The sequence below is a fragment of the Pelodiscus sinensis genome, chromosome 1 (genome assembly GCF_049634645.1).
Source record: "Pelodiscus sinensis isolate JC-2024 chromosome 1, ASM4963464v1, whole genome shotgun sequence".
NCBI lineage: Eukaryota > Metazoa > Chordata > Testudines > Trionychidae > Pelodiscus > Pelodiscus sinensis.
The window spans coordinates 148,399,874-148,426,565 of record NC_134711.1 but is presented as its reverse complement, the minus strand read 5'-3'; the positions used below and the strand labels follow the sequence as shown (position 1 = coordinate 148,426,565).

General features: G+C 43.2%; 1 protein-coding gene across 2 annotated transcripts in view; it reads right to left on the bottom strand.

The window, feature by feature from the left end:
* ATG3 (autophagy related 3) overlaps positions 1–26,692 on the bottom strand; it is a 34,058-nt gene that overhangs the window by 6,889 nt on the left and 477 nt on the right. The window contains exons 2-11 of one of the 2 annotated variants that reach the window (XM_075906881.1): positions 22,393–22,434; positions 17,327–17,376; positions 16,436–16,492; positions 16,197–16,267; positions 13,451–13,558; positions 11,166–11,215; positions 6,687–6,765; positions 6,104–6,138; positions 5,719–5,874; positions 3,991–4,118 (exon numbers count right to left, since the gene is read on the bottom strand). In XM_075906881.1, coding sequence (XP_075762996.1) covers positions 3,991–4,118; positions 5,719–5,874; positions 6,104–6,138; positions 6,687–6,765; positions 11,166–11,215; positions 13,451–13,558; positions 16,197–16,267; positions 16,436–16,492; positions 17,327–17,376; positions 22,393–22,434 — 776 coding nt within the window. The remainder of the gene's footprint in view (positions 1–3,990; positions 4,119–5,718; positions 5,875–6,103; positions 6,139–6,686; positions 6,766–11,165; positions 11,216–13,450; positions 13,559–16,196; positions 16,268–16,435; positions 16,493–17,326; positions 17,377–22,392; positions 22,435–26,692) is intronic. The other variant, XM_075906889.1, reaches the window with a different exon arrangement.

Below are 26,692 nucleotides of genomic sequence, written 5' to 3'. Positions count from 1 at the left end.
AGGAAGGCCAAGGAAGCAAGATATTCAGATGAACAGGGGTGGGCAACAATTTGTCAGGGGCCACTTCAGAAATTTTTGAAGTGGCCCTGGGCTGCTCCGGAAAGGGCAGGGCCAGGATATTTCCCTGCTTCCACACCCACAGACCCCGATTGCTCTGGAGGTGGGGGAGCACTTGAAGTCTTTGCTGACCCCCAAGATTCCCCCTAGGTGCCCATGCCCCTGGCAGTGGGAGGAGACTTCATGCACCCCACCCTCTACCTCCAGGCCAATAAGGACTTGGTGGCAGGAGAGTGCGAAGTCTCCTCCCGCCCTGCCAGGATTGCATGGTGCTTCTAAGCACCGTGTGCTCCTGGCAGGGCGGAGGAAACGTCGTGTGCTTCCCCACCAGCTCCAGGCTCTAATTGGCCTGGGGGTGGGGGAGTAGCAGGGCCTCCAAGGGCCGGATCAATTCACTAGGTGGGCTGGATTTGGCCTGTGGAGGCCCTTTTGCCTACCACTGGCATAGAGAATAGTTTGCAGATGATACCAAACAGAGGGGTTGCAAGTGCTTTGGAGGACAGGGTCATAATTCAAAAGGATCTGGAGAAATTGGAGAAATGGTCTGCAGATGGAGTTCAATAAGTTCCACTTAGAAAGGAACAATCAATCAGTTTCATACATTATGACAGAAACCCCCCTACCCACCATGCTTTGTGCCCATAAGACAATTTCACAAATATGCACAACTCGAAGATGCTTAGAACAAAATACCTCATGTAACCTATCAATTTTTCATGTCAATCTGCGAGATCTGTTTTTCTCTGGTTTTGGTGTATGCACCACTCTTGTACGTAAAGTTAGAGATATGGGATGGGAAATGGCTTATGGCTTTAAATGTGCAAATGAAAGCCATCAAGAGTGCTTTCAATGCTCAGACATTACAGGTAATCACCTAGAGTAGATATTGAAAACAGCCACTTTTGTCCTTTAAGTCTAAGCAGTGGTTGGTCTTAGGAAGACATCTGACTACCCTAACTGGTAGGGTCTAACCAGGTAATTTTCCATGGAAGGTGGAATGTAGAAACAAAGAATTCCTGCCCAAAAGAATGCAGGATGCAAAGTTTTCAGGCTCTTTGTCTTTGGATGGCATGAAACATCCAAAAGGATGCAGAGACTCCAGGGAAAAAAGGATCTTCCCTAGTTTGGGGTTTTAGCCTAAATCAGAATAGTTTTAGGGTAAACTTAAAATAAGCTCTAGTGCAGGGGTTCTCAACCTTTTTCAGTCCCCGTACTCCCTTGGCTTTTAATAAACCTTCCCATACCCCCTATTCAATATGAAAGGAAATAAATTCTGGACTCTAGAATCCACAACTTTTTTCACTAACACTACTACTTTTGGAATATTTCAATTAGGATAATCTAGTTATTTACCAAATATTCCCCATACCCTCTTGACAAGCTTCTTGTACCCCCTGGGGGTACGCGTACTCCAGGTTGGGAACCCCTGCTCTAGTGTGTTAGAACTAGCTATGCGTTTTCTTTTATTTTACATCTGTTATTTACTTTGCTCTATTCTCACTTGCAACAACTTAAATCCCCACTGTTTGTACTTAATAAAATTACTTTTATTTACTATCAGGCCCAATGTAAATAATTGTTACCTGGGGGAACAATGTGAACATCCTCTTTTCATTGTTAAAGGGGGTGTGCCTGAATGGTTTATTTGGGGTTCTGATCACATTTGGGGGGTTGGTTTCCTGGATGTTGTGCCTGAAACTGCATTCTCCTCAGACCTGAAAGGATTCAGTGTCTGCACTGCTCTTTGATGAGGGTGGAGGGGAGGTAGTGATCTCAGCTCTGTGCTTTGGCTGGGGAAGACCAGGAGGTTTGGTCCAGCAGGACAGGGTAGTGAGAAGCCCCAGACAGCAAGGAGGAAAGTGTCAGTGACTGTTTCAGCATACTGGGAAGGAGGCCCAAGGGGTCTTCTGTGACCGCACCCAGTCATACACATACAAAATGGGAAGTGACTGGCTACGAAGGAGTACTGTAGAAAAGGATCTAGGGGTCATAGAGGAGCACAAACTAAGTATGAGTCAGTGTTGCACTGTTGCAAAAAAAGCAAACATCATTCTGGGATGCATTAACAGGAGTGTTGTAAGCAAGACACAAGAGTTATTCTTTCCCTCTCTGCAGTTAAGGCCTCAACAGGGATATTGTGTCTACATCCAGGCACTACATTTCAGGAAAGATGTGCAGAAATTGGAGAAGGTCCAGAAAAGAAAAATAATTAAAGGTCTAGAAAACATGACCTGTGAGGGAAGATGAAAAAACTGGGCTTATTTAGTCTGGAAAAGAAATGACAGTGGGGACAGGATAGCAGCTTTCAAGTATACAAAGAGGAAGGAGAAAAATTATTCTCCTTAACCTTTGACGATAGAAAAAGCAGCAATGGGCTTACACTGCAGCAAGGGAGGTTAAGGCTGGACATTAGGGAAAACTCCCTGTCAGGGTAGTTAAACACTGGAATAAATTGCCAAGGGAGGTTGTGGAATATCCATCATTGGAGATTTTTAAGAACAGGTTAGACAGACACCTGTCAAGATGATCTAGCTCAGGGCTGGGCAAGATGCTCTCTTGCTCTAGCACTTGGATCCGGCCAGCTTCTGGCTCCACTGCTAATGTGTTGCCTCGGAGCTGACCGGAAGGCGTGAGCCCTTTCAATTGCTTTAAATAGAAGCAAGTTGAAAGGGCTCGCAGATCCCAGCTCCGCTGCTAACATGTTGCCTGGGAGCCACCAGGGAGGCATGGGCCCTTTCAATTCCTGCAATTTAAAGGGCTTGCTCTTTCCAGACAGCTGCCAGGCAACATGGTAGCAGCCTCCTAGCAGGTGCAAACCTTTAAATTGCTATTTAAAGAGCTTGTAGCTCCTGGAGCTAGAGCCAGGAGCCTTTTAAATAGCAGCAATTGAAAGGGTTCCTGGCCTGCGGCCCCCCTGCCACTCCCCCAGCCCAAGTCCAATCGAGTCCTGGGGATGGGTGAGTGCGTAAAGTCTCCTACCCCCACCAGCTACATGTGGCACCAGGGGAACGTCCAGCTGTTCAAAACAACTGGCAGATCTCTCTAGGTGCTGCATGCCCATGGCAGGGCAGGGGCTGGGAGGAGGAGGAGGCTTAGACTTCATGTGCTCCCCACCCCCAAGCCAATCAAGATCTGCAGATGATGAAGTCTCCTGGCCCTGACCCTTCTGCCCAAGGCCCCGTCCCTTTCAGGATGGCCCACAACCACTTCACAAATTTGGCTCCCCTTCAAAAATTATTGCCCATCCCTGATCTAGATGGTGCTTGGTCCTGCCAGTGGGCAGCAGACTGAAATGGACAAACGCTCGAGGTTTCTTCCAGTTCTAATATTCTATCATTCTATGAATACAGGCAAAAATCTAGTTTCTTCACATGTAAGAGTCTAAGCATAGCTGTCTGCCACCTTCTGGAGTTGATGTGAAAGTGCACGTATGACAGACCTTTTTTGACTAGATACACAAAAACAACCTATAGTAGCTTTCAAAATACAAGAGGTTTTTGGTAAACAATTAACCTTCCTAAAAAGCCATGGTAGAATTGAATACAAATGCTTTTGCAGAAAAAAAGATCAAAACTAGAGTAGCCTGATCCAGAATGTTGTGACTTTTTAAAGAAGAGAAGACTCAGACAATACAGTTTTGAGACACTAATACAAAACAGAGGCACAAAGGAAAAACCTAACCAATTCTCTTAATGCATGTCTAGCACTGAGTTCAGAGATGGCTTCTTAATCAATTGTGACTTTTCTTCTCAGTGCAAAAGTTAACAGCCCATGCAAACAGACAGCTACAGAAAAGTGTCCAGGAAATGGGAATTTATGATTGACAGATCAACAATAGATGGAGAAAAGGCAATTTTAATTAAACAGAATGACCTTTTCATAACATGTGCATAAGCTGGATTCAGTAAAGAAATGCTGAAAGACTGAAGATACCTGCATGGATGAACTGAACACATGGGCGGTGGAGGAAGATGGGGATGATTTTCAATTGTTACTGTTTTCTTGACATGATCTTGACTAATATCTTCATACATGTGGTCCACTGTTAAAGGCTGCCGTTGCTGAAAAGAAATATGTAACAAAGTATCACACAGATGGAATCATTGCTCCTACTCAAAGTTTAATAGCACTAAAGTATAATTTTACAGGCATATAGACACTCTCTGCCAAAAGGACCCCAAAGCACTTTATAAACTAGATATATAGCACCAAAGTGGCAAGCCACCATAGGGACAAAAAGAGAAAGAGGATCTTAATGACAAGGCAAACCTTTACTCTTATGAAAAATGCTACAGGATCCATAGGATCCACTCAGAGCAGATGTAATACTGCACTGTACTTTATTGATAGTACACTGGGGAAGCTGGGAGCTGACCTTGTGGTTCCAGGAATCTAGATATTTCTAGACTTGAGACTTAGGATTACTAGACAAACTTACAAGATTCCATAGCCTTAAGAGGAAGAATGCTTTCCTATTCAACTGTCCTGCTGCCTGTATATACTGGTTTACTCTTTCTTGCTTTACTGATAGCAGGCTTATTGGTTTTCATTCTTGTTTATGCTGAAGAGTGAACAGCTCAGAGAAAAAGAATCTTTTATTGCATGTGCATCCCCACAACTGGGTACCAAGATCTAATTACACAACCACACAAAGGCTACGTCTACACTGGCCCCTTTTTCGAAAGGGGCATGCTAATTTTAAACTTCGGAATAGGGAAATCCGCGGGGGATTTAAATATCCCCCGCGGGATTTAAATAAACATGGCCGCCGCTTTTTTCCGGCTTTTCCCCAAGCCGGAAAAAAGCGGCGGCCATGTTTATTTAAATCCCGCGGGGGATATTTAAATCCCCCGCGGATTTCCCTATTCCGAAGTTTAAAATTAGCATGCCCCTTTCGAAAAAGGGGCCAGTGTAGACGTAGCCAAAGTGTGGTGAGCTTGCTTTTACTTCTTCTCACAGGCCCAGTAAATCTTGGCTGAACCTTGGCTTTATATTGATCTCCTCACTTCTTCTCTTAAACATGTAATCAAGTACCAACAAATTGCTCTTACTGAACCTCCCAAATCCAGCTGAACCTCCCAAATCTGGGACTCTCTGGTCCAGCAACATCTGTGGTCTGGTAGGGCCACGGATGTTGCTGTACCAGAGCCTTGTAGGAGGTGGGAGCAATGTAGGGGTTGAGGAGCCCTGGTGGGACCAGGAGGCATCTGGGGAGTCCCCGCCTTCGCCAGGCATCCCAGAAAACCCCCGGTGGCAGGGGAGCTGGAGTGACCAGGCAGCCTTTGCTGGGGAGCTTCCTGGCTGAAATGGGGCTGGCAGAGGAGGGCAGCCAGAATCCCCAACAGCAGTGAGGTCAGTTGTACAAGCGGGGCGGGTGACCGAGTGCTCTGGCTGGGGAACCCCAGCAGCAGCAGGGCTAGCAGTGGCTGGGTGGCCCCAGCCAGGAACCCTGGGGAACACTATGTGGCAGCAGGGCTGACAGTGACCAAGTGGTTCCCCCCGGAAACTCTGGGACATCCTGGGGCAGCAGGCGGGCAGCTGAGTTGAGAGCCATGCTGGGGATGTTAGGGGGGTCAGCGGCAAGGCAGGGAGCCCCAAGGAGAAGAGCCTGGGAGTGGAGGGGGAGAGAGAATGAGGGGGAGAGATGAGCTACAGCTATACCTCATCATATCCAAATAACCACAGCCTTGGAGTCTGGTAGTATTTGTCATAAGTGATATAGAGGTCATAAGTTCTGGTCTGCAGGATGGCATCTTCTCCTCCAACATCAGCTTTAGGTTTGCTAGCTTCTGCTATTTTTCGTGTGTCGAGAGTTGCCTGAGGGTCAAGATTTAAGATAAAGAATAAAGTCAACAACAGTAGAACAAATATTTATTCACCCTTGCCCCATACTTAAAACAGCGTCTGAACACCATGATAACTGACAGAGTACAATATTAATTTACAATAAGGAACAGAGCTTTTTAAAGTTTCCTAGCAAATGCATTAAGAAAGGAGAAAAGCACATTAGCCATGATATAGAGGAGGTTGAAAACAGTTTACTCACATCATCTGTCTCCAATAGACCACTCTCTTCATATTCTGAAAGAAAAGAACATATACTAGTACATGCCAAGTTTGTAATTAATCAGAAGCCTAAATATTTGCCACCAAGAGTGCCTCCTTAAAATCTGCAATCAACTTGCATACATGCTTTATACAAGTAGACTTCCTAATTTTCCTGTGCCATTCAACTATAACTAGACTCTAATACTGTAAATCTGACAGATCGGCTACTATGCGGCTCCACTGGACATTCATTATGGAAGCTTCTAGGAAGTCAGCATCTCTCACAGGGTGGGTTTCAGAAACTGAAGTTTGTGTACTCAACAGTCACAATGAGCTGCCATGCCAGACCTGTCTAGTCTGCTACCTATTGGTCTGATTTTCCAGTCACTAACACTTATGCATTCCAGTGAAGTTAATGGAGTTGTCGTGGTGTAAATTCAGCACAAGAAGAGAATCAGGTCCAACACGGGCCTGTTAATAGGCATTACATAGGAACAAGCAATAGTGCTTTCCCAAAGCGTGTGCTGCACTGATTATATGGCTGATATAAAGTGCATCGTATCCAACTTAAAGGAAAATACCTTCCATGTCAGCTGCTTCTCCTTCACCATCTTCATCATCCTCACAGGAGTCTGGATGTTCTGGTAGTTTTATATTCTCCTTTTAAGTTAAATTGAAAGCAAGTGAGACCAATGCTTTAAAGAGACTGGGGTTTAAGAGACGTGCTATGCAATTCATCTGCCTTGGAAAGTATTTACAAATGAGTATTTTCCATTTATTCCTATGAATCCAAACATCATAAATAAGAAAACTAATACTCACATTATCAGATACTACATTGTCAGGCATTTAAAGGTTTTTGTGTATTAAAAAATCTCCTGAAAGTTATGAGATTCTGTATTTGTTTCCAGATCAGCTTTGCTTAGGCTTAAAGTCAAAGGATGTTTTTTTCTAACTGTCCATGTCGTGAATTCTGCTCCGAAAACACATCTAATCCTATATCAACACCAAGACAGACACTCTGCTATCAGAGTGTAGCTCATGAGCCTATTGGTTCCCACGGTAGAACTGAAGCCAGCTGTGTGGCTCCACCCTATATTCTTCATAGAAGTATTATTCCAATATGAATATGTAACAGATCAATTTTAGGCAAGACAGGTCATGTGAGATGGTATTCTGTAAATCATATAATCTTTCCAATATGATTATCCTATTTGTATGCATGTATCTCTTTTGTATCAAAAGTTAAGATACAATTACAACTGTAGCCACCTGGGGAACACCCACCATACAGAACACAACCAGCCTGGATGGGCCATTAGGGAGAATAATATGACTATGAAAATGCTAATTTCCCATCTTCCTGAGAAATTTCCTGTGATGCTGCAAATTCAGGTAATCATGTCATCTGGTACTGAACTCCCATTTTGGGCTTACAGTGTTTTCCCATTAAGAAGGGGTGCGAGGGGTCAAAGTGGGAAAAGGAGGATTGTACATCTTATGTAAGGCTCGAGAATCAATTTATCTTGGCTCATTTTTGCTTGAATGAAGAATCAGGAAAACAGACAAAAAGGGAAGAGGTGAAAGATTAGACCAAGGTTGGAAATAGCACTTGACCTGAATTTTAAGCCACAAACAAGAGCAGTTTGTCCTCAAGAAATTCTGCAACATGTTTCAAATGTTTTGGATGGGAAATTACAATTTGTAGCCAATTTATTTAGTGTATTAAGCTTAGTTCTATGTTTATTTGATCATTGATCCGTTTGCTATCCCCTATGACCACTTAAAAATCTACCTTTTGTAGTTCATAACTGGGAAGGAGGGGCAAAATGTTATGGATATCTTCCTCCATTATTAAGAGAGGGGGTGAATTAGGGATGTAATAGTGTAGTCAATCAATTAATTGACTGATAAGCAAAAGCTTATTGGTTAATGCTATAGATTACATCCATTTCCTGCTCTCCCCACAGCGGTAAATGTTTTAGCAGGCTGGCCAGCAGCCCGGCTCAGTCCTGGCTTGCACCAGGTCCAGGACCTACCTCTGGTACAGCTCTGCATTTAAAGTGTTTTAGAAGCCAGGTGGACAGGTAGCCTGGCTCAGTTCTTGCTCTAGGAGCTCAGCTTTCCCCTCCCCCCCCACTCCAAACAGGGGCTGCTGCCATTGTATCAGCAAGGGGAGCTGGATTTTAAACTGGCTCCCCTCATGGACCAGCTCCCACCTGGCACCCCACGCTGCTGCCTCAAAAACAGAGGCAGTGGAGTGGCAGGGGCTTCTTGGTAGTGGGGCCAGAGCACACTGGCTGCCGGCCCTGCACCCAGGGACTATAGAATAGTCATGTAACTGATAAGAATTCATGACGTTATTTGACTATTCAATTAACCAATAGATTTCTGTGCAGCACTCCAGACGGTGTGTGCATGAATGCCTGGGCAATTCTTTAGCTTAGAGTATTGATTTCAGTGTTGGTGTCATTTTCCAGCTAAGTGTGTCTATCTCTGTGTGCGCACAGCAGGACAGAGTGAAGAAGCCCAGGCTGGTGGAATGGTGGGCTCACTGGAATCTCAGTACATCAGGTACCCCGGAAAGGGGTAGAGGAAACCCATCACAACAGCTTGCTCAGCTACATCACAAAGGCAATAGAGCTAACTGGAACAAGAAGTTGTCAGCAAAGAAGCGTGACTTGGAGACATAAGGAGCTGGTACATTGAGCAAGGCAATTTAAAGGAATCAAGTACAACTAACAACTAAATATCTGGTTTAAAGCCTGCCAGTGCCATGCAGCAGTCACTGGTGCAATAATTCCACACTTGTTTTTTAAATCCATGCAAGATTCGCAGCTTGTTTGAGACTGAGCCATAATGTGATAAAAACAACAAGTGGTCCTATGGCACTTTAGAGGCTAACAAATATATAGTATCATGAGCTTTCATGAGCAAAACCCAATAAATCAGATGAGTTGGAGTGGAAATAACAAAATCCAAAGAATATATAACAGCAAAAGCAGTTATCTGTCAATTGTTGGATCTGTGTTAAGGAGGCTGAATGTGTCCCATTCATAGCTTTTGATGAGAAAATGCAAGTATCAAAGGCAGGGGAATTGGTTTTGTAATGCATTAACCAATTAATATCTTTACTCCAGCACAGGTTGACCGTGTCAAATTTGTAAAAAAATTCTAGTTTAGGAGTCTCTCTGTAATTTGGTGGAAAAATTCCTTTGTAAAAGAATGGCTACTTTTAAATCCATTATTGAACGTCCAGAGAGGTTAATCTGATAAGTCAAAGATGAAAGACTGAAAGGAGATATCCTATGTGTCAATGGCCAACATTCCTTTACATATAAAATAGGTTCTAATGTTAAAGGTTGCTAAGTATATAATCCAAGCTTGCAAGTACAGATACATAGTACAACCTAAGTATATAATAAGATGGCATGTTTGCACAAAGTCAGTTGTGAAGTGCTTTGGGAATACAGTACCTATATATGGAAGACAACATAAAAGCAAATATTGTTCTATTACATAGGCACACAAAGATTTGCCATGTTGGACTGGGTCACACCCCCATCAAGCCAAGTATCCTGCAAAAAGTAGATTTTTTGAGTTTGATTAAGGTTAAACCCTCTAGATAAGATGTGTGTAAAGCAGTTAACACAATGCAACAGGTACATTATAGGTACTTTATATTCTGAAACAGGTGACAATCATGCCAAGTGTTTCTTCTTTTATTTCTGCTTGAAAAATGTGCATATGCCCATAAACATAGTAAAATTGTTTGTTGTACAAGACAATTTTGTTGGCCTGTTAGATTTGTAAGCATCATGAGGAATCACTGAATTAAAGTTATGTGGCATCCTTACCAATTTTCTTCTTCCTCACTTCACACAACAGATTTATCCTGTTTTAAGATTAAAAGCTGCAACACAGAGGCACAGCTCCATTTAGTCGGGTTCCTTTTTAAGAGACATTTTAGATTTCTATGCAGGCCTTTCATCCAATAATGCCTTTAAAACACACATATTATGGTTGAAAATGGAAAGGTGCATGCTATCTTAAGTGCCTCTTCCAGCTATTCTCAGCTTCCTCTAAGGCTGAAGTTTTCCAAGTTTCATCTCTGCCCTATGCTGATTTGAGAAGTATGGTGGAAGTTAATAAAAAAATGAACTAAAAAGCATGTAGCTATTATAGTGTCTCAGCAACTGCAGATAAAAGTTTGGCAGGACATGCGACTGTTCAAATCAATATGTATCTTCTCTAGACTACCTAAAGGCACCAGAGTTTAAAAAACAATATAAAACCTGTTGAGTAAGCCCCATTTTACCATAAAATAGGATTTATTTTCTTACTCTAACAATTTGTCAGCATCCTACCTGTGCACATTTTCAGCTAAAGTTGAGTAAAATGAGTTTATAGCTGCATGTGGAATATTAATGAACGTGTATGCGCAACTGAAATATTCCAGATTAACTGTGACTCATTCCATGATAATGGGAAGGGATCAATGTTCCTTCTATTTTTTCCCATCCATGTACAGAATGAATTTTGCTATGTGCACCAATATGGCAGTGATGTGTGTCAAGGGTGGTGGTGAGGGATTTGGACTCTGGGGAGGGGGCTCTGAACTGGGGTGCAGGGAGAATGAGGGCTTTTGGTTGGAACCAGCAATGAGGGTTTTGGAGTTTGGCTGTCCTGGGGTTGTGACAGGGAGAGAGGACCTCCCATCCCAGCCCTCTCTTCCCCACAGCAGTATCTGGGCTGGGGAAGAGGATCTCTCCCCACTGCACTGCAGCCCTAGGGAGGTAAATGTGCAGCCACTGAAGACGCCATCAGGGGCTGCACAGGTGCACACCTTAGAGGAAACTTAGAAAGGGATACATGCTTACGCTGATATTATAGTGGGTTCACTAACGCACTTCATAGTTCACACCACCTTCACATATTTCCTGGCCCATATACTGATTTTTCATATACATACTGTAATTAGCCTGGCTGCATAAGGACACTATGACAGACATCTATTTTACTTCAGCCTTCCAGTACAATATTCACAGCCTAAGAAATACCTTGCTTTCCAGTGTGATCTCCTTAACTGCTTCTGTCACGCCTCCAATACCTGTTGATTGAACATCAACACTGAATATAGTCCAAATTAGAAGAGCCTATTTCTTTTCCCCAGAATGGTATAAATGGCTCAGAAAGCAGCATTTTAAGAACTAGAAGGATACATGTTATTCAGTGCAGAAAAAGACTCTCTCCTGAGTAGGTTATGTAGGCTACTACAGACTAATCACACAGTGCAGACTTATGAGACAAGAGTTCCGATACAGGAGTTCCTGCACAAGTTATGCATTGGGGACATAATTTAACTGATGACAGAGAGCTTTTACCACGGTCAGAGATTTAGACTAGCAGGAACACTATGCTATTCAATAACACTACTTTACTCATAGTAACATCAAGCATGTGAAAGCAAGGTGCACTCCAAGAGTAATCATTTGGGTATGTAGAAAGAACTACTATGCAATCAAAGCATCCTGTCTATGTAGCAGCCTTGTTCAACTACAAGCATGATGCTTTCTTAGCCAAATGTTATTTTTATAGTGCCATAAATGTGCAAAATACTTCAATACTGGCATAGCCCTGTTCCAAGGAGCTTACATTGTAAAGTAGCAGCTTGCCGCTATCAATTAATTAGCATGAGGAGATAACCTAATACTCTGGCTACAGTAAAAAGCTTTGCACTGCTGTAAACTAATGTAGCCACTCAAAGCCGACAGGAGAGAACCCTTCCATTGGCTGGGAGCAGTGGTAAGTATATTGGTGGAGAGGTGCTCCACACACTTTTAAGGGTTATTCTCGAAAACACTCATCTTGGAATTCAAAGCCTGCCTTCTCAGGCTGTGCTAAAACAATCATCAACTCTCAAAATCAGAATGAAAAGAGTATGCTATGGAAGATTTTGCTAGGCACTTTAGAGTTAGGTTGACTACATGGTAGAATCAAGTGAACAGTTATTTTTAGTTCTTGAGTTTTCCCCTCATGATGACAAAGGCCCCACTTCACAGAGAAGTCTTTCTTTGACCAAAACTTTCATATTTATGTAAAGTAATAAGCTCTACAGACTTTCTGACTATAATTCAATGAATGCTTTACAATCTATTTTCTGTAGTTAATTATGGTTTTATCATCCCAATTTATATAAAAGCCCTTAGGTATCAAAGACACAGGTAACATCTAATAGCAACACTGACTCTTTTGACCTCGTCTCAACAGCTCATGTAAAGTGGGACAATAGGAGTTGGCTACGTCTAGACTGGCCCCTTCTCCGGAAGAGGCATGCAAAGCAGGCAAGTCAGAATAGGAAAATCCGCGGGGGATTTAAATATCCCCCGCGGGATTTAAACAAACATGGCCACCGCTTTTTTCCCCGGCTTGGGGAAAAGCCGGAAAAGAGCGTCTAGACTGGCACGATCCTCTGGAATAAAGCCCTTTTCCGGAGGATCTCTTATTCCATGTTTATTTAAATCCCGGGGGGGATATTTAAATCCCCCGCGGATTTCCCTATTCTGACTTGCCTGCCTCTTCCAGAGAAGGGGCCAATCTAGACATAGCCGTTATGTAAGTGCTACACAAGGAGAGAAAATCAACCTAAGATACGCAACTCCAGCTACGAGAATAGCAGAGTTGAAGTCAATGTACCCGAGGTTGAATTTCTGTGGCATCTCCACTGCAAGAGGTCCACAGGAGAAATTCTCCCATTGTCTTCCCTTACTCCTTATAACCTGGTGGAGTACTGGAGTCGAAAGGGGAACCATCAGCGGTTGATTTAGTAGGTCCTTACTTGCCCATCAAAATTGAACCCCAGAATATCAACTTACTGGGAGACTGACGTTTAAACCCCTAGAGTTTAAATTGTAGCACATCTCAAACTCACTGACAAGAGGGATCAGTATGCCATTATTCTCCAAATAAGTGGAAGGGAATGGTGCTTTTATTTCTCTCAATCTCTCTATAGTTACAAGTTTTGTTCCTTGCATGTGGGATATTTTGCTTACCAGATATAATAATATGCATCTCTATAGTGCATCTCAAAAGACAAATTATTAAGCACCCAAACCTTTGAAATACTACCTCATTTCAGACAGAAGCCGGCTCAGAGAGGTTAAGCAACTTGCTAGTGTCACACACACACTAAATAGGAACTGAACTTGAAATGCAATTCAGGTCTCTCAGACCAGCTATTAAGACACACCACATTTGAGAAAGTTAATTTTAAAATTGAAATGTCTAATAAGAGTCTAAGTCTTTTATAATAGTGAGACAAATATAAAAACAAGAATTCAAATACCTGCATGGTGAAATGTATCTACCCATCCCCCATCACCATCATCTTCTTCTATAATTGCTTCCAGTTCATCTGAATACTCCATCTGTTTACACCGCTTGTAGCATGGCACTGTAAACATGAGCAAACTCTTACAAGTAATAGGATAAGTGCCATCAGATACTAGTTAAGAACAGAAAAATTCATACTGCAGAGCACCCTGCAGTGAATAAGGTTTCCCAGCCCCATTTGCTCTCTGTGGTACAAGGTTAAAAACTCAAGTTTAGACAATTTCAGTACATTTGGGATAATCCTTCAAGATTTCCAACCTAAATTATTCACATGAATTTAGCACAGGGGAAGGCATGACAGTACTTGGACACTAGTTAAGGAACTGGTACATTCCAAGCAGTGGTCAACCAAGCACCTCATATTTTTCCTGACCTGTAAGGGTCAGAAGGGAGTTTGAGTCTCAGAATTTTCTGAGACTGCCAACCATTTGGTGTAATCTGGGAACTACCTGTTTCATGCATATCATATGTCACTAATCAGGTTTTGGTCAGTGCAGATCTTGGCTGAATTTGAACATGTAACTTTTACTGGTTATGTGATGGTCAGACCTCTATGTAAAGTTCATGAGTCATGTAAGTAACAGATCAGCTGGTCACCTGAAGAACTGCTATTAACAGGAAGATGGTTATTTAAGATGATGAGTTTACTGTGTGTTATATGCAGGGCTCGCTGAACCGTGGTGAGCCCCGCTCACCAGCCACACTGTCCAACGATCTGCGCATGTGCAGATCGTTCTGTGCATGCACAGATCGCCTGAACCTGGCTCTTGTATTATTTGTCGAGCCCTGGTCATATGCATATTCAAACATTAAAGCTGTGCTTGCTAAAATAAGGCTCTGTGTACACTACAAATTTGGTTGGCACATTGCATCAGTCAGGGGGATGTGAAAACACCCCCCCCCCAACAAAAGTGTTGGTATAGACAGTACTAGGTCAGTGTCTCCTGCCAACGTAGCAACCTTTGCGCATTGAAGGTGAATTAGTTATGCCAATAGGAGAGCTCTCTCCTGCTAACATAGAGCTACTGCACAGGAGACCTTACAGTGTGACAGTAAAAGTGTTTATATCTGATTAAGGCAAAACTGACATTTTCATTAATATAAACAGAAAGCTTGTCTGAAACACTCAAATCCAGCCCTGGAGAAAACAATTAGTACATAAGTGCTATACTTTGTAAGCTGACTGTAGAGGTGTTAATGGGTATCTTGATAATAATTAACTGGTACCTGGTAGCAGCCCCCCGAATAGGGCCACTGGCTCTGCGCAGGGCTGCCATTTCTTGCCCCATGTGAGACTAGGAGCTGGCAGCCCCATGAAGGGCTGGAAACAGCAGGGCTGGAGCAGTCACTGTAACAGCAAGGGGACTGGCTCCAAACTAATCAGGCTGGAGCAGCCCCCCCAACTGTCTCCATTTAATAAGTTAACAGGTTAAATTTAACATTTAAGTGGTTAATAAATTAAATGGGATTTTACATTCCTACTGTAGACTGTTCACAAAATCAGGGCATAGGGGTAGGGTCCTCTAGTTTTCGTTTTGATGTCTCCCTGACAACCGATTAGTAGAGTGCTCTATGAGAACTTTTCAATAAGTGTTTAAGTCAAAGGTTGTTATAATATTATGATACCAGGCAGCTGAGCATAAGAAATCTGGAATCTTGGATTTTCTTCAACTGACGAGAGGCGACAAAGGGCACCAGCTAAGGAAGTATATCACTTAGCCTGCAGTCTTTTCTACTGTCTGCATAAGAAGTTTGTTACAACCGTAGGTAGCACTGGCAGGTGAATAATTCAATTATATCCTGTGCAGATCACAAGGGCCCCTTGAGGATTTCAAGTCTCCAAAATGGGTGAGTCAAGTCAAAGTGTGGAATATCACCTTATGAGGCCATAATTCAGGCCTTCAATCACATCTCTTTTGTAAACCAGAACTGAGGGGGCTAAATTGACATCTTTGCTATAAACAAAGTTTGGCACAAAAGATGGTGTTTCTTTTCAGAAAAGTAAGCTTTCCCCCAAAGTTTTGGCAGAGATGCAAGTTGTTCCTCATAGCAAATGGGGCAGTCTACACCACCACTAGACATTGCTTTAAGTGTGACCATCATTTGAGCTCTTTTACAAGAGCATTCTATAGTGTCACTGGTATGGTGATCCGAGTTACGCAGTTGTCATGAGATTAAAAGTCTGAGTGTTACCAAGTAAAGCATTTTGATATAACTTTAGTAAGCCAGGAAGAACCAAAAGATCCAGCACTGGGGAGGGTGAAGGAGGAAGAATTTTAAGTTAAAACCTTACACCCTACATCCCTGCTAACCACAGGAGTGGAAGGAAAAGGAGAGAAGAGCGAGCAAGCAAGCAAGGAAAGAGAAGATCACCTATTTTTAAGTATTTCTGAACTTGAAGTTTTCACTTTCACAATGCAAGCTGAAATGTGACCCCAAACATATTTACTATCTTGCTGCTCAGTGATGACAAGTTCTGAGAGGCATGAGATTCTGGATACTCAAGTTTATATAATCTGCTTCTTTTCTCACCACAAGACGAAAATGCAGAAGATACAAGGGAAGATTAGTTTCTATTTTCTATTGCCAATTTTAGATCTAGGATAAGAGCTGGGTCTACAAGCATGGCCTGCAATTATTTTTGCCCATTAATTCACAAGAGCTATGCTGCATTTAACTCTACTAAGAGCCATTCTTACCATTTTTAGTTACCAAAAACTGTTTGTCTGTTGGCAGATAAGCCTTGACCTTTAACTCTTCTCCTGAAGCCCTTTAAAAAAAGCATACCACAAAAAAGTGAAAATTTGTTTTGTAGACAAGAACACTATCTTCAGTCTGTGTGGTCAGAAGACAAAAATACCAATACCCTGCTTCTGCTTGAGATTAGTAACCACCACATTAGTAGTAGCAAAACTTGAGATATACTGAAAAAACTTACCTCTTGAAACATACCAAGTTGACCAGTGAGATGATCCCAAGTGCAAGCAGGAAGGAGCTACAAAGAAGAGCTTTCACTTTTTCATCTCACATACTATTTTGACTTGCCATGCTGACAAAGCTAGATGTACTAGTTTTACATTACCCACATGCATAAACTTTGTCTTGCCCAATAATATAGACACTAATTTTATGCTCTAACCACTAAACATTTCATGATTTTTTGTGTGACACAAGACCCTGTTAAAATATACCAAAAACATTATTTATACCTTCTCATTGTATTCCAGAAAGGTAAAAAAAAGCCTTCTCAGAGCAGTTATGACATTTGTTTTCAGAGCAGATCTATACATCAGCATTTTCTAATCTATAACTTAGCTAGATATGGATTTACATGATCAAATGTTAGCATAAGCTATTGTTTTAAATATGTAGGTTACATCATGGCACTGAATTTACAAGCAGCCCCTTGTAGTTAGTTCAGTGATTCTCTACCACCATTACAAAGAAAATGGTCTCAAGATTTCACAGTCCCCATAATCAATGGAGCAAAGAAAGGCCCAAATAAGCATGAGCCTGCTCTTACCATTAGAGAAGTACTCTAGTTATCAGAGTGGTCTGTTTTCTCTGCTACCTCAGAGAAACCATCCTGACTGAGACTACAAATAGTAGCTAATACTAAAGCCTCCCTCCAAAAGTGTCATTTGGATCATTACCAAGACAACAATGGGATAGGTTCTACTGCCAGAGTTTGTCTAGATTTAGTTCTCATCTGTATTAAATTGAGATATACCATACATTTTTGCATGTGTATGCAAATTTAACATAAAAAATGCTGTCCCTCCAGCTCTCTGCACCTCTAACTCTCTGTGCCTCATTCTCTTTTACTTACCATTGCCAAGTAGGACAGTGATGAACTAAGTGGTCTCCAGCTGCTACAAACTGTTTGGAATAAAAAGAAAAAACATGCACTAATGATGTATTTAGAATGAAGAAACTTATACATTTCAGCAATATTAATTCAGTTGTACAGAAATTATATTGAACACATTTACAAAAATATGATTTTCATTGTGCTTCGCAAAAGCAAAAGCAAAATAATTTCCCTGCAGTGTTCATAACCAAACATGGTTACATAAAGAAACAAAGTTAATCGGACATCAGTTATTCATTGTTAAAGTTGAAAGAAATTAAAGGAGTAAATGGACATAAGTATTATAGTATGGCAGTGCCCAGAAATAGCCAATCATGAATTGGTAACAAAGCATGGTAACTGCAGTGAATACATATGAAAATAAGTCTCTGTCCTGAAGAGCTGGATTTTAAGAACTCCCTTTTAATGAACTGTAATTGAAGTAAAGAAGTTTCTTAATTATATTTCTAGCATCCCTTAAAGATATTTTTAAAAATAGCATTTAAAAAAGTTACATATAGAGTGATTATTAACACAATCTAATCCAGTCATTTGTTTGTCCCTTTATTCTAATCAGAATGGGGGTGGCGGAGAAGGAATGAACAGCTGAAGTTTTAAAGTCAATGTGAATTTGTTTTGCTTGTTCTTTGTTTAGTTTTTAAAACAACTTACAGATCTGTTCCAGCTATACTTCCCAATTTTAAAATACTACTTCACAGTAAAATGCTGCTTCACTGACTGAAAGCTATTGCAGACGGGCTTCACAGACTACTGTGAACAAATTGGCCAACCATTTTCCCTTCATGTGTCCCAGAAATATTGCAAGTCAGCATAACAGAAAATATCACATCATTTGTTCAATAGAATACATTTACTCCACAGAATAGTCATTTTCTCTTTTTGGGAAAATGTCTTGACATCAACCTCTATTAAAAGTGAATTTAACAGTAATGGGAAAACTGTAAAAAAGTTAGTGAAGGTCCATAAAGCCACTCACTCACATGCAAGAACACTATGTGTAAAGCAGAAAACTGCAGCACTCTTTATAATCCTGTACTTGTTTAAAAATACTACACTGGATTGCTTGAGTGGGGAAAATGGGTACAATCCATTTGAATGACATGATCAATATAAAAATGTAACTTTACATGAATTAACACCGGAAATTACTACAACTTTTTTAGTTTTGACAGTGAAATGAAGTGAGTCAGTTTCACTTTGATTTCCAACACTGCAGGAAAAGTGTTTTAAGTTAAACATCCTCAAACATTTTTATACAGAATACTCATGTGACAACCAAAAAAAAGGGGGGGGGGGAAAGAATCCAAATATCCATAGATAACACTAGAAACAAGGGGCAGTATAGCAACTCACTCAGTCAAGTGATGCAATGGATAAGATAGCTAGTCTGTCACCTCAAAAGGTATTAGACCTAGCTTCAGTCTTATGTCACAAAGTTGCCACACAATCACAATTTGCAATCAGCATTTCAAAGAGACCAATGATTGGAATAAAAATACAAGCTTGGAATTGGAATGCATTAAAAAAGTGGTGCAAGTTTGTGTACCAGCAAAACATGAGTTATCTGGGAACAAGCACTGATTAATTGCTTGTGCATTACAATTCATTGACACACTCCAATATAACAAACACTATCATTAAAGAAACAGCCTTCTCTTATACACCTGGCAGAATTTCTCTTTAATGATCACTGAAGAATAGGGTAAAAGCTACTGCTCTGAGAACTATTAGGGATAACGGAGAAAGATTTTTTAGAAGACAGATAGCAGACACAAAAATTCTACCCTAAATCTCTCAAGACATCTACCCTTGGTGCAATGATTCACTACTTTACACCCCTGACCATTTGCTTTAATATATTTCCATTGACAGGAGACACCCTGTGAAAGTAGCTGTCTTTATTCCTGGGGGGAGGGGGAGGGGCAGGGTGAAAAGGAGGAAGAGGGAGGAAGAGTGGAGGGGAACCAAACTCAAAATTATGGAAGACATGGAAACCTAACAATGGCTAAGGAACCATCCAAAAATCAGTTACGCCATGGAGCCAGAGATCAAACATATTGAGTTATAGAAACTGTATGTGGATCTTATGACTCAATGTTGCCTAATAAGGACACACTTTCACAGATTATTTTAAGACAACTCAGAGCTTGTCTGTGTATCTTAACATGGGCCATATTTATGAAGATGGAATCAGAACTAGGGGCCCAACTGATACAAGATACTTATGGCAGAAAGGCTATCAAGTTACAGAGCCTAGGAAGCCAGAGTTTAAAAAAAAAAAAAAAAAAAAAAAAAAAAGAAGCCGTAATGCTTTGAAAGCAAAGTGCTAAAACACATGAGCTCTCAACCTCTTAAGAATCACTACTTTTGAGATTAGAGGACAGGCAGTCTTCGCACAGGTCCTACAATAAGAATGTACACCATACTATGTCACACCAATGGCCCATTATATCTAAGAACCTACCTCTGGCATGGACTTGTAGCTGATAGGGATGTTAGATATCATGTAATTGAATAGTCGTGTAGCTGCATAAAATCTTAGCACTTACATGACTATTCGATAGTCCTTGGGGGCAGCCAGTGCACTCCTGGGCCTCAGCCACCCTACGCTGCCGCCTTTGATACAGAGGCAGCCAAGGCGGGGGGGGGGGGGGGGGGGGGGCTGGGGGGATGCATATAGTCGAACAGATTAACCTATAAATCCAGGCTTATCATGTAGTCATCTACACAATGACATCCCTAGTATCTGATGCTGCAAACAGCAAAGACTCCCTACACAGTCCATATAGACAGCTGAATAATGAGGGGAAACTCCTTCTAATTAGACATTCCTGTGCAGTTTTCCTTCCACAGATGATAGGGTTAAGTATCAGTGATTCAGAGTTTTGCTTCAGTGATTCAGAGTTATTTAGAAATATTTGTGGGGTTGCCATGAAATTAGAAAAAAAACAAACTACCACCTCAAAGGATTGCTTAGCACTGAACAAATTAGTTCAGGCTATAGTATACAGGCAGTCCCCTGGTTACGTACAAGATAGGGACTGTAGGTTTGTTCTTAAGTTGAATCTGTATGTAAGTCGGAACTGGCATCCAGATTCAGCCGCTGAATCTGGACACCAGTTCTGACTTACATACAGATTCAACTTAAGAACCCCAGGCGTCCCCAAGTCAGCTGCTGCTGAAACTGATCAGCAGCTGATTCCAGGAAGCCCGGGGCAGAGCAACTCTGCCTCGGGCTTCCTGTAGTCAGCCGCTGGTCAGTTTCAGTAGCGGTTAACTTGGGGACGCCTGGGGCAGAGCAGCTCGGGTGCTGCTGGGTTGGTCCAGTAGTGCGGCCGCTCCTCAGCGCTACTGGACCAACCCAGCAGCACCCCAGCTGCTCTGCCCCAGGCGTCCTGATTCAGCCACTGCTGAAACTGATCAGCAGCGGCTGAATCAGGACGCCTGGGGCAGAGTAGCTGGGGTGCTGCCGGGTTGGTCCCGTAGCGCCAAGGAGCGGTGCTGTGGGACCAACCGGCAGCGCCCCACCTGCTCTACCACAGGCCCCGGGCTTTACTCCACATCTCCCTGGTCTGCTGAGGGGGTCACTAGCTGCGTCCCCCCCAGCAGACCAGAGAGACAAGGAGCAAAGCGGCGGAGGACCCGTGCCGGATCCGCTGCGCTTCCAGATCAGCTGGAAGCGCCGGGGGTCCGGCCCCGGGTCCTGCGCGGCTTTGTTCAGCGTCTCCCTGGTCTGCAGACCAGAGAGACGCTGAGCAAAGCGGCGCAGGACCCGGGGCCGGACCCCCGGCGCTTCCAGCTGATCTGGAAGCAGCCGCGGGTCCGGCCCCGGGTCCTGCGCCACTTTGCTCCCCGTCTCCCTGGTCTGCTGGCTCCCGCAGCAGACCAGGGAGACGGGGAGCAGCTTTTCTCGCCCCGGAGGAGGCGAGCGGCGGGACCAGGCGTTCCACCGCTCCAGTCCTCCGGGGCGAGAAAATCCCCATTTGTATCTGCGGATCCGACATAAGTCGGATCCGCGTAACTCGGGGACTGCCTGTAGTTCATTCTATAGTACTGGGTTAGCAAAAACGATCTGGTAAACAGAGCTCTCCTCTGGCATGTAGTTTAGCTCCACAGAAAAGTTTCAGATGACAGTACTGGGATAACATTTCTGCCTCATTTATCTTCTTATGTTGTTTGTCTTGTGAACACTATCTTAAATTTTTTTCTGACTGCCTCCTTCCTTCTCTCTGCATTTGTCTTAAGCTAACCTCTCTCCTTCATCCCCTCTCCCCAATCATTTTACTTTTCTGTGGTCTCTGCATAGGCAGCTACAGGGACAACAGCTTTCAAACACTAGTCTTTTATATAAGGACAGGAAGAGGAAGAAAACCAAAAAGCACCATTGCATTTTATATATAGAAAAAACAGACCAGCATTTTGTAACCCTTTTTCCTTTACAGCAAATTTCTTTGTAAACTGCTCCTGAAAGCACCTACAGGAAAAAAAAGGCCAAGCTAGGGCAGCCTATAGAGTGCAGGGAAATGCTTGTGCATGGCATGGGACCAATAATGTGTTATGACCCCACCACATACTCAGTAGCAGGCGAACAAAAACATATGATGGGAAGCAGGACTGCTTTCAGTAAGTGAGGGAGGTCCCTGGATTGTTTAAGGGAGTTTTCAGTCCAATGAATGCTTTACTTCTCAGACTTCAATGCAGAATGGAACTGCTGATCCAGGAAAACCAAACCACCTCAAGAGTGTTCAGAGAAGGGTGGGTTCTCCCTCAGCCTATATCAGGATGCCTAGGGTCTGTGCCCCCAACAGTATTTCAAGAGGAATTCTGTTGCTGACAGACTTGGGTTACTATCCCTCCAGAAGCAGAAATAGTTTGCATATAATCCCACCCCCAAACTTTCACTCAGTCAGCAGTTGCAGGAGTCAATGTAAGACCTACTATAAAAAGTTATGGCAACTTTTACCACAATCTATTAATATTTTAATAGCTTATTTTAATACATTTTATAAGTTCTGAACACTTACTTCTTCAGGAGTGATGACTCCAGTTTCTTTAAACTTTGACTCCTACGATAAAGACAATTCAGAAACATTTACAACTCTGTTGACATTTGAACCTGCACAGCTTAAGAAACTGCTAGACACTGATCCTGAAATTGCTTCTCTAGGTAGATCTGTGTACAAACCTGAAGTCAGTTGTGGTGTCAATAAGCTGGTTTATAGCCAGCCTGCAGTCATTTTCTATAGGACAGAACATTCACGAGAAAGTAGTTCTTATAGAATCCAAGAGGTTATAAAAAAGTCACATAACCAAAGCATATTTTTTGCAATTCTAAACAATTCAGTTAGCTAACAGGAGCAAAGAAGAACTTCTTTGATCTTCTACCTCTTTGGCAAGCATAGCACTGATCAATAAGAACCCAGAAACTCAGCCATCATTTCTGAAACTGCTCTAAATACTAGGGATGTTAGCAGTTAGCTGGCAAACCATTTAACTGATGAGCAATGCTTATTGGTCCCAGTTAGCCTCAACAACCCTCCTTCTCCTGTGTGCTCTGCATTTAAAACTCAGACTGGCAGGCTGGCTCAGTCCTAGCCCACTGGTCCAAGTTTTAAATGAAGAGCATGCCAGGGAGCTGCCTGCCACCTTGTGTTGCTGCCTCTGATACAAGTGCGAGGTGGCAGGTCAGCATGGGGAACCGTTTTAAAAAGTGCAAAAAGCATAGTTTCTTTAGACAGAAAGGATACACTTATGCTGCATTTCTACTGGGTATTTTAAAAATCCCATCCATAGAAGGAAGAAAGACTCAAGTGGAGGCTTAATACATGACCTGAATTAAAGTCAGCAACAAAAAAAAAATCACGATCTAAGCAAGTCAGGTCCTTTCAAACGCAGATGCTTGTCTGCAAGTTCACTCTTTGGTACGTGAGCTCAGCAACAGTATTAGTATTAGCATTGCTAAAAACCATTGATTATATAAATATATTCTGGCAGGTTAAGAGAAAAATCTCTCAACCTAGCACACAAGATTATTTGACAGAAGCAATGAATAGTGATGTTCTGTGTGAAATATCAAGAGAAAGGTACAAAGAGACATAAGCCTCAAAGCACATAAGGGGATAGGCAAGTAGTCTGACTCAGTCTATAAATGCAGGGATGCCTCACCTTAGCCCTTTGTCCAGCTGCTAATTGGGCTGGATCATTGTCACGGGCATGCACATATTAAGTTTACCTGTAGCACATGAGGAACTAATACTGTACTTTGTCAGCAATAAACCTGAGCATCCTCACTTCTGAATAGAGTTTGTGGTCATCTTGGGCAGTTTAATTGAAGTCAGCTGTGAAAGATCTCTTACCAGAGCCTGTGCAGCACACAGTGATTGTGCACACATGTCAAGTATGGGCTGCATGTTTGATAACACCATCTACTTGGTTTGTTCTTGTTTTGTAAAAAAGAGCTTTGAATTAACATTTTAGTCTCTCTCAACAAACAGTTCAAAGTACAAAGATGGTATACAGCATATGTCTTCCTTGATTACAATGTGCTACAATAGTTAGAGGGAGAGATTAGGAGTTAGAACACATAGGTTCTATTCCTAGCACAGAAAAGGACACTCAGTAAACTTAGTCAAGTCACTTCACCTACTTGGGCTTCAGTTTGTTTCTATACTTACAACCAGTGCTGGGTTATGTTGCAAAAACTTAGCTAAAACATGACAAAACTAGGGATGTTAAAATCATTTAAGTAACATTAGCCTTCTTGGCTACAAGGGGACACTGTTGACTCATATCCAGCTTCTCGTCCACTGTAATCCCCAAGTCCTTTTCTGAAGAACTGCTACTTAGCCATTCAGCCACTGAAAATGTAAGCAGTTACACATTGGAGGCAGATGGCTCTCTGGAACCAACCACTGTGCTCGGACCTACCCACCCCTATCCTGCTGCCTCTGATACATAGGCAACAGTGGAGCGGGAGGGAAAGGGAAGACAGCTCCCCAGGACTCAGTGTACCTGGGGAGCCAGCTTTTAAGCAGGCTCCCCATGCATACCAGGAGTCTGCGTGTAACCATGAATGTTAACCGATGATGAGCCCAGGCTTATCTGTCTTCACTGTTTTCATGCAGGAATAGCGGAAAATTCAAATACTGAACAAACAGCAAGAGAAGAGAGAGACTTTTCTTTTAAAAAGATTAAGAAACACAGAGGTGGATACCACTATCTGCACCTGTTAAAAGGGTTTTGGGTATACTAGACTATGTCTACACCATAATTACGACAGCTGCAGCTAGCAAAGATCAGCTGCAATTATCTAGCTACAATCTACACAAAGTCTTATTTTAAAGCCTTGTCAACACACAAAAATTATACTCCTTGAACTACAGGCAGTCCCCAGGTTACGTACAAGACAGGGACTGTAGGTTTGTTCTTAAGTTGAATTTGTACGCAAGTTGGAACTGGCATCCAGATTCAGCCGCTGCTGAAACTGACCAGCGGCTGACTACAGGAAGCCTGAGGCAGAGTTTCTCTGCCCCAGGCTTCCTGGAATCAGCCACTGATCAGTTTCAACAGCAGCTGAATCTGGACGCCTGGGACAGAGCAGCTGGGGCACTGCCGGGTAGGTCCCTGCAGCGTTGCACCTCGGCGCTGCGGGGACCAACCTGGCAGCCCCCCAGCTGCTCTACCCCAGGTGTCCCCAAGTCAGCTGCTGCTGAAACTGACCAGCAGCGGCTGATTCCAGGAAGCCCAGGGCAGAGCAGCTGGGGTGCTGCCGGGTTGGTCCAGTAGCGCCGAGGAGCAGCACTACTGGACCAACCCAGCAGCACCACAGCTGCTCTGCCCCAGGCGTCCGCGAGAAAAGCCTGGTCTGCTGGGGGAAGGGGGGGGGGGGGCAGGGCGCACTAGCTGCGCCCCCCCCCCCCCCAGCAGACCAGGGAGACGCGGGCGACGGGACCGAGACGCGCCGTGGTCACGCCGCCCGCATCCTCTGCGGCTTTGCTCCGTGTCTCCCTGGTCCGCTGGGGTCCCCCCAGCAGACCAGGGAGACGCGGAGCAAAGCCACTGAGGACCCGGGCGGCGGGACCACGGCGTGTCTGGGTGGTCCCGCCACCCATGTCCTCCGGGGCGAGAAAAGCCCCATTCATAAGTACGGATCCGACATAAGTCGGATCCGCGTAACCCGGGGACTGCCTGTACATTGGTGTAGTAAGAGTGGAATATATCTACCCCTTACTCCCTGACTGTGGACTCAGTTATACCCAGGTGCTTATACCAGCAGGCTACGTCTAGACTGGCATGATTTTCCGCAAATGCTTTTAATGGAAAAGTTTTCCTTTAAAAGCATTTGTGGAAAAGTGTGTCTAGATTGGCACGGACGCTTTTCTGCAAAAGTACTTTTTGCGGAAAAGCGTCCGTGCCAATCTAGACGTGCTTTTGCGCAAAAAAGCCCCAATCGCCATTTTCATGATCGGGGCTTTTTTGCACAAAACAAATCTGAGCTGTCTACACTGGCACTTTTGTGCAAAAGGACTTTTGCCCGAACGGGAGCAGCATTTCCTCAAGAAGCACTGATTTCTGACATGAGATCGTCAGTGTTCTTGTGGAAATTCAAGCAGCCAGTGTAGACAGCTGGCAAGTTTTTCTGCAAAAGCAGCTGCTTTTGCGGAAAAACTTGCCAGTTTAGACACAGCTGCACAGTTTATTCCTGTAAAGCAGGGGTGGACAAAATACAGCCTGCTGGATCTGGCCTACCATGACACTCTGGGCTAAATCCTGTGCCCTAACAGGACACCTGGGCAATGTTGCTTAAAGTGAATGGTTGCTGGGGCTAGCATGTGTGTCTCCGTGTGGCATGCTCCTTGATCGAGGCAGCAGTGCCAGGGACACAGTGTTGGGAGAGCTTTTAAGACAGTTCCCCCAGCTCTAGCTCCTGCTTCCTCCCCACCCTTGCTGCTTCTGATTGAGGCAGCAAGAAGTGGGGTAGGGGGAGGAAAATGCAAATAGTTGACTACTCACTTACATCCCTATCCTGTACCTGAATCCCTTACCTAGAGCTCCCTCCTATACTCATCCCAGGACACCCTCCCCCCACTCCATTAATATAATAGAAAAGTGCAGCCCCTGACCACTTACCAAGTTATTGGAGTGTTCCCTCCCCCATCAAAAAGTATTGCCCACTCTGTAGCAAAGAAAAGGGAAGAGGCTACTGTGGTGCAGTGCACCTGGGATGATGATACGTGTGAAAAATCAGAACATTTTTTTTTCCTGGGGGGAGGGGGGCTGCGAGAAGAAAAAGGCCTAAAGTTATGTACAAGGACAAGCCCCTAG